The sequence below is a fragment of the Marmota marmota genome, unplaced genomic scaffold (genome assembly GCF_001458135.2).
Source record: "Marmota marmota marmota unplaced genomic scaffold, marMar, whole genome shotgun sequence".
In the NCBI taxonomy this organism is placed as follows: domain Eukaryota; kingdom Metazoa; phylum Chordata; class Mammalia; order Rodentia; family Sciuridae; genus Marmota; species Marmota marmota.
In genome coordinates, this window is record NW_026000172.1 from 884,656 (window position 1) to 892,780 (window position 8,125).

The 8,125-nt window shown below is 45.1% G+C and overlaps 1 protein-coding gene across 1 annotated transcript in view; it reads left to right on the plus strand.

Annotated features, from left to right (window-relative positions):
- Nucleotides 1-7,870: 7,870 nt before the first annotated feature.
- Vamp8 (vesicle associated membrane protein 8) overlaps nucleotides 7,871-8,125 on the plus strand; it is a gene marked incomplete at its 5' end in the record, with an annotated part of 3,178 nt that continues 2,923 nt past the window's right edge. Inside the window, one exon of the mRNA XM_015506369.2 lies at nucleotides 7,871-8,053. Coding sequence (XP_015361855.2) covers nucleotides 7,871-8,053 — 183 coding nt within the window. The remainder of the gene's footprint in view (nucleotides 8,054-8,125) is intronic.

The window sequence follows — 8,125 nt, forward strand, 5'->3', positions numbered from 1 at the left end:
GTATGGGGGTGGGGGCAGATACTGAGGATGATCCCAGGAGTGCTGTGCCTCCAAGTTACATCCCCAACCTTTTCTCTCTTTTTAATATTTATTTTTTAGATGTAGATGGACACGACACAATGCCTTTATTTTTATTTGGTGCTGAGGATGGAACCCAGTGCCTCACGCATACTAGGCGAGCGCTCTACCCCCAGCCCCTAAACGAGTGATTTTCAAAACATCAATTTATTAAAATACAATGAGATTATTAAGGGTTTACGCAAATTTTCTTGAAAAATAAGTATATCTTCCATAACAATTTAGATTACTTTCGTTTTGCATTCGGATCTCTTTAATGTTTGGTTTCGTTGAAGAAAAACTACGTTCTCTCTCGTATCTGCTGCATTTTATCTCTTGTGAAATAACTGAAGATTATGAAGGAAACCTGGCCTTGCCGGCATTTAATTGAAAAGGGAAGATCATTTTAATAGCCTTTTAAAGTAATTGTGAATATTCTTTGATATCGCACCTAAATGTACAAGCACTATTTTTTTGTTTGTTTGTTTGAGTACTGGGGATGACACCCAGCCTCCTGCATGCCAGGCAAGCCATCTACACAGACCTATATCACAGCCCCTTGGGTTTTGTTTTGGGTTTTGTTCTGATGCTGCGGATGAGCTCAGGGCTTCAGCATGCTAAGCCTGAGCCTTACCATAGAACTCCAGCTGCATCACACAGATGGTAATCTTTTAAAGATCACTTGGAATATGGAATCTGAAGCCATGTCTATAAACTTTAGGCTCCATTACATTAACATCTTTGGATGGACATTTTACTCACAGGTGATATTTGTAACAGCATATGTATTGTCATTTGCAAAACATTGATTCACTGGATTATACAAATTGTCCAAATGTTGACACATTTGGTTGATACCAAAATTAATATGAGCAGCCAGTTGTGGTGGCTCATGCTTGTAATCCCAGTTTACTCTGGAGTCTGACCAGGAGGGATCACAAGTTTGAGGCCAGCTTCAGCAACATAAGAGTCTGTCACAAAATTAAAAAAAAAAAAGGCAGGAGAGGCAAGGCTGGGGATGTAGCTCAGAGCTGCTTCGCTAGCTTGCTCAGTTGCCTGGGTTCCTCCCCAGTACTGCAAAAAAGAAATAAAGAAAAAGCAGTAGCAGTGGGAACACAATGACTATCACTGCTGCTACCAGTCTTCATTCCTTCCAAATTACCCACCATTACCCACTGTTACTTTTGCATCAGTACAAATGTCAATTTAATTAAAAAGGCAAATATGTCAGTATTATAGTGGCTTTGTCTTTGGAGATCACAGGGGTCCTGGGCCACACTAAGCACCATTGACCACTGTCTTAAAAAATGGCAGGGATAGACATAAAAGTAGGAGTTGCTAGGGCCGGATGTGTTTGGCAGCTGGAATCCTGCTGTTGATAGAGCCTACTACCAGTTCATCATGACAGGCAAGGCAGACCAAGTCACTTCAGAAGCCATACACCTTAGGAAAATGGTTGCTCACAAGCGCTCTCGCTCTCTCGCTTGCTCGCTCTCTCTCTCTCTCTCTCTCTCCCCCCTCCCTCCCTCCTTCTTCCTCTCTCTCTCTCTTTCTTGACAGTGCTGGGGATTGCACCCAGAACCTTGCATATGCCAGGCAAGTGCTCTACCACTGAGATCACTGAGCTACATCTCTAACTCCTCTTTGTTTCTTTTCTTTCTTTCTTTTTTTGGACCAGGATTGAACCTAAGGGACCTTAACCACTGAGCAACTCCCCAGCCCTTTTTTATGTTGTATTTAGAGTCCAGGTCTCACTGGTTGCTTAGGGCCTCAATAAATTGCTGAGGCTGACCTTGAACTCATGATTCTCCTGCCTCAGCTTTCCAAGCCTCTGGGATTACAAGTGTGTGCCACTGCACCCAGCCTCTTTTTCTTTTATTTTGATTTATTCATTTATTTATTTATTTGGTACTGGGGATTTAATCCAGGGGTTCTTTACCACTGATCCACATCCCCAAACCCTCTTTATTTTGAGACAGGATCTTGCTGAGTTACCCAGGACCTCACTAAATTGCTGAGGTTAGCTTTGAATTTGTGATCCTTCCGCCTCAGCCTCCTGAGTATCTGGGATTACAGGCATGCAGCAACATGCCCAGCCTTTCTTTTATTTTGAGATAGGATCTCCCTTAATTGCCCAGGCTTGCCTTGAACTTGAGATCCTCCTTCCTCAGCCTCCCCAGTAGCTAGGATTATATCTGAGGCCACAGGTTCCACCACCAGCATCACAAAAAAATTCCATTAAGTTTAGTACTTTGATCTGTTATGTGCTAAGGACTGGACAAGTTACACAGGGCGAAAAATGACTAAGTTGTGGCCTCTATCCTTAAACTAGGAGTTTAAGGGCAAAGGAACAGGACAATGATAAGAAAATATAGAGGGGCCAGAAAAACTAGCTGAGTAGTTGGGTCCTGGACAAGTGTGGGATCCAACACCGAACACGGTGCTACAGAAACAGTCGGTGCTAACTGAGTGTAGGAAGTCAGAGATACTAAGCGAGGTGAGGGCAGCATGGAGGAAGGAAGGAATGAGGACTGGGGAAATCAGGAACGCTTGTTCTGAAGTAGCAGTGCTGGCACTGGCTTTGAAGGTAGGTAAAATTTTGAGAGGGAAGTCAAGTCCTTCATAGTCCTGGATGAACTAAGCGCTGTGGGTACAAGAAGTACAAGGCTGTTCAGCCCCTCTCCCCTCATGTGCACTCTTTACTTAGCGGGTGCCTGGACTCCTGCTCATCCCCCAGATCCACTGAACAAAGCCTTGTTGCATTAGTGTTCATTTATCCATCAAGTGGTCCCAAGTTAGGAAAGAAATTTCTTGGTGATTTTTCTAATAAAAATTATCCGTCTGCAACAATTTTTTTCTCTGTGGCAAATACTTGCATCAGTATCCAAACCGTTGAGTAAGTTGTCAACCCTGTGTATGGCTTATGTCATGGGCCACAAGGTGAGGGCACAGCCCCTGCCTGCTGTGAGGGGAAGCCCTTAAGGCTGACTCTACTTCTCTGAGACAGAGTCTTGCTCTGTTGCCCAGGCTGGCTGCAGCCATCTTCCCACCTCAGCCTCCCAAGTACCTGGGACAGCATGCCCAAGGCCGACTGTATGAAGTGGGAGACGACAGGGAGACTGCGCACCTGCTAAGGCTGAACCACAGAATGTCCCAGTAGACTTGGATGACACCTCAGGGGTACACCGCCAACCTGGGCCATAGGGAAGAAGACTGGGGTGGATGCCAAAAGCCACACACCCCAAAATTTGGGTCATTGCCTTTTCAGGCTATAATATTCCCTCCCATTTCTCATTCCATTTTCTCTGTAAGCCTCCTTTTTCATTTGTAAAGTACTTCAGCAGAAATATGGATTATGTAGTGTACTCATCTACATGACTTTTTTTTTTTTCCCCTTTCCGTTTTTGAAGTTCTGGAGATGGAACCCAGGGCCTTTGAAAGTTGTTTTCTTTTTTGGTACTGGGGATTGAGCCCAGGGGCACTTAAGCTCTGAGCCACATCCCCAGCCCTTCTTATAGTTTGTTTTGAGACAGGGCCTCACTGGGTTGCTGAGACTTTGAATTTACAGTCCTGCCTTGGGCTCCTGAGTCCCTGGGATCACAGATATGGCCACCATTCCTGGCAAGAATGACTCTTAAGGCATCTTTCATTCTCATTCCTGTTTGCATACCAGGAAAGAGAAGCTCCCAGCAGGAAATGGAGTGCCCAGGACAACACAGCAGCCTAGATCCAAAGGTACCCAGCTTTCTGGCCACCAAGGCATTGCTTCTGTGGCCACAACAGACCACCTAGCATTTTTTTCCTTACAAAGCAGATGAAACCATTCTTTCTGGAGTAGAGCTCTCCTGGCCTCTAAGGGAGTCCATGGCCATTTCTGGTCGTCACAGAGGCTGGCTCAGTGCCTTATTGAATGTGTCACCTTAGGGGTCATATCAAGGTGGCCTCCTGATAAGGCGAGCTCTGTAGTGTCTGCACAGGTGAGAACAGACCTGCAAGGTCCTACTCTGTGAAGACAATAGGCTGCAGGCCCAATTGGGGCACTCTGGACAGTTTCTGCTGCAGGTGGATGGGTCCAGGACAAGGGTCAGCTCCCTCAAGGACATCCTGTCTGTCCGAAGCTGGCTATGGCGCCCACGCTCTGGGGACTCCTTGGCTCTTGATTTGGACTCCCACCCTGGAGGCTCATCCTCCATTTCTTTCTGTTCCCCTCATCCACGCTTTTCTGGTCCTTAATTTCTTGGCACCTTTCATGTCCCCAGCCTGCCATCTTACACTCAGCAGTTGGAATTGTTTCTCGTTTTTCTTTTTGTGTGCTGGGGGTTGACCTCGGGCATGCTAGCCACACAGTCTGTCACTGTGGCCCTAGCCCCTTGGAACTCTGTGTATGGGGGTGGGGGCAGATACTGAGGATGATCCCAGGAGTGCTGTGCCTCCAAGTTACATCCCCAACCTTTTCTCTCTTTTTAATATTTATTTTTTAGATGTAGATGGACACGACACAATGCCTTTATTTTTATGTGGTGCTGAGGATGGGACCCAGGTCCTGCCCGTGCTAGGCCAGTGCTCTATCACTGAGCCACAATCCCAGCCCCTCCCAACCTTTTCTATTCTGTTTTGAGATAGGGTCTTGCTAAGTTACCCAAGCTGGCCTCAAACTGGTAATCCTCCTGCTTCAGTCTCCCAAGTCTCTGGAATTATGGAATTCTTAATAGTAACCACAATAGCCAACATCTACTATACTACTTTTTTTTTTTTAAGCATCAGGCACAGATGATGAGGTATCTGAGGCTCAGAGTTATTATACAAGTTTGTCTATGGCCAAGTAAATACTAATCATAGATCAGCATGTCAAATAGAAATATGATTAGAACTACAATATAATGTATAACTTTAAATATTTTATTAGAGAACATAGCTTGCCTGGTATTTGAGAGACCCTGGGTTCAATCCCCATCCAGTACGGTAAAAATAAATAAATAAAAAATAAATTTTTTTGCCGGGTGCAGTGGCACATGCCTATAATCCCAGCAGCTTGGGAGGCTGAGACAGGAGGATCAAGAGTTTAAAACCAGCCTCAGCAAAAGCAAGGTGAAGCAACTCAGTGAGATCCTGTCTCTAAATAAAAATACAAAATAGGGCTGGGGATGTGGCTCAGTGGTCAAGTGCTCCTGGGTTCAATATCCAGTAGCAAAAAAATAAATGAATAAACTAAGAATAAACAAGTATTTTTTTTTTTTTTTTTTACTATTCATGTAATTTAAACATTTCTACAAGCCAAATTAAAAAGTTAAAGCTGGGCTCAGGGGTGCACTCCTATAATCCCAATGACTGAGGAGGCTAAGGCAGGAGGATTGCAGGTTCTAGGCCAGGGCAATTGAGCAAGACCCTGTCTCAAAATAAAATTAACAAAGGGGCTGGAAGTATAGCTCAGAGTTAGAGCACCCCTGGATTCAGTGCCCAGTACCAAAGAAAAGAAACAGGTGAAATTTATTTTATTATCTTTTATTTAATTCATTATATCCAAAACATTTCAATAGGCCAATCAATATATAAATTATTGAGGTTTACATTTTTTTTTTCATACTAAGCCTTTGAAATCCGGTGCATATTTTACACTTACAATACACCTTAATTTAGACTGGCCACATTGCAGATGTTCAACAGCCACATGTGGTTGGTGACTACTGCTATATTGGACAGCAGCAGTGTGGAGATTAAGGATTCTAACCAGGGCTGGGGATGTGGCTCAAGCGGTAGCGCGCTCGCCTGGCATGCGTACGGCCCGAGTTCGATCCTCAGCACCACACAAACAAAGATGTTGTGTCCGCCGAAAACTAAAAAATAAATATTAAAAAAATTCTCTCTTTAAAAAAAAAAAAAAAGGATTCTAACCATCTCCACCTGGCCATGCTGCAGGCTTCCTAAGGATAGTGAAGTAGGCAGCCACAATCTCTGCGGAAGTAGGATGTCCTGGCCACCAAAGTTCATGTCTGGATAATCCAGTAGCCTTATAATTCAATGGGGACTACATTATAAATTTGAACTTATTGATTGATTGATTGGTATCAGGTATTAAACTCAGTGGCACTCAACCACTGAGCCACATCCCCAGCCCTATTTTGTATTTTATTTAGAGTCGGGTCTCACTGAGTTACTTGAGTGCCTTGCCATTGCTGAGGCTGGCTTTGAACTCTCAATCCTCCTGTCTCAGTCTCCTGAGCCGCACCCCTACTGTGTAAATTTGAATTTATTAAAGCGTCTCATGTTAGATGTACAGCTCAGTGGTAGAGTGTGTGCTTAGTAGGCACCAGGCCACTTTAATCCCAGTGCCAAAAAACTATTCTTGATGTTTAAGTGGGTTAGAAGGCATCTGGATGACATGGCTTCTCCTTTGGCAGGGTCAGTCAGTTGTCATTTTGGTGGACATACTTGTAGTATAAAATGACTCTTTCAGGCCCTGGGTGGTGGCGCATGTCCATAATCCCAGCAACCCTGGGGGGATAAGACAGGAGGATTGCAAGTTCCAAGCCAAGCCAGGCAACTTAGTCAAACCTTGTCTCTGAATAAAAAATAAAAAGGACTCAGTGGTAAAGCACATCTACGATTAATCTCCACTACCATGAAAATAAATAGTTAGATAGATAGGGCGAGGATGTTGCTCAATGAGGATGTAGCTAAATGGGTTGTTATGGGTTCAATCTTCAATGCTGCAAATAGAAACAAAAACAAAAACCCTCTCTCCTCATGAGCACTTGAGTCTTGCCACTTGATGGGAAAATCAACCTGTAGAATGTTCCCTGCCCCACCCAGTACTGGGACTGTTTTGCCACTTGAGGTACATTCCCATTCTTTATTTATCGTGAGACAGAGTCTCACTAAATTTCTGAGGCTGAACTCCAACTTGCTATCCTCCTACCTCAGCCTCCTGAGTAGCTGAGATTACATAGTACAATCTTATTTAGAAGTGAAATTCCCTAGTGTAATCTTGTTCCTGTTTGTTTGTTTATTTGTTTGTTTATTGATTGATTGATTGATTGATTGTGCTGGGGATTGAACCCAGGGCCTTGTGCATGTGAGGCAAGCACTCTACCAACTGAGCTATATCCCCAGCCCCTTTTTCCTGTTTATTTTTAAATTTTCTTTGGTTTCACTTGAAAGGGAGGGTGATGCTCAGTTTTAAATGTTAAAAGTGTACAAGTTGCTCTGTTACAGTTAAAACTGAGCGGGCAGTGGTTGGGATATATAGTTCATTCATGAGGGCCTGGGTTCAATCATTAACACCTCAAAATAAATGTACACAAAGGAAAAAAAATGTCTTGAAATGGGTCCAAAACTTATAAAGGCCTTTAAAAAAAAGTATTTGTTGGAGAAGCTGACATCCCCTCTCAGAACTGGGATTTCTTTTGGGAAGGACAAGAATATTGGTTCCCTCCTATGTGGCCCTGTTCTTGTTCTTCTGTCTTGATAAACACCATCCAGGAAAAGTGGATTTTCTCTGGCCCAGAGCCAGGTCGGTGGAAAATTCCTTTGCCCTGGGCCCCCTCTGTGGTCCACAGGGCAGTCATCTGACCACTGCCTGGAGATCAGTGACCCTGCAGGGAAATGCACCCGGCAAGGCTTTTGAGGGGTGACAAGCCCCCATTTCCTGAGCGTCTCCTCCTTTCTCCCGCAGCGGTGCTAGGCACCCCCACATGCCTCTTACTGCTCCTGCCACCACTGTTTGAGCTCAGCCTCGGCACCTGCAAAGGCCGAGGTGGCCGTGTTCTGTCGCACAGCTAGTCGCCCCGGCTTGCTGGCCTCAAAGCCCTAACTGACAATCCAAAGAAGTGTGGGGATTTTAGAGCGTTCGGTGCAGGGAACCGGGAACAGGGTCGTCCAGCAAGAAAGCTTCACACCTCCATTCTCTTTCCAGCTGACCCCAGGGTGCTCACGCGGATCCGGGTGTCCAGCGCTGGCATTAGTATCCCCGACGCCAAGGGAGACGTGGACCTGGGAGGTTGGCCAGACCCTTCCTTTCTCCCGCGGGAGTCGGAAAACCCCGGGCGCCGGGGAGCCTGGGCTAGGGAGG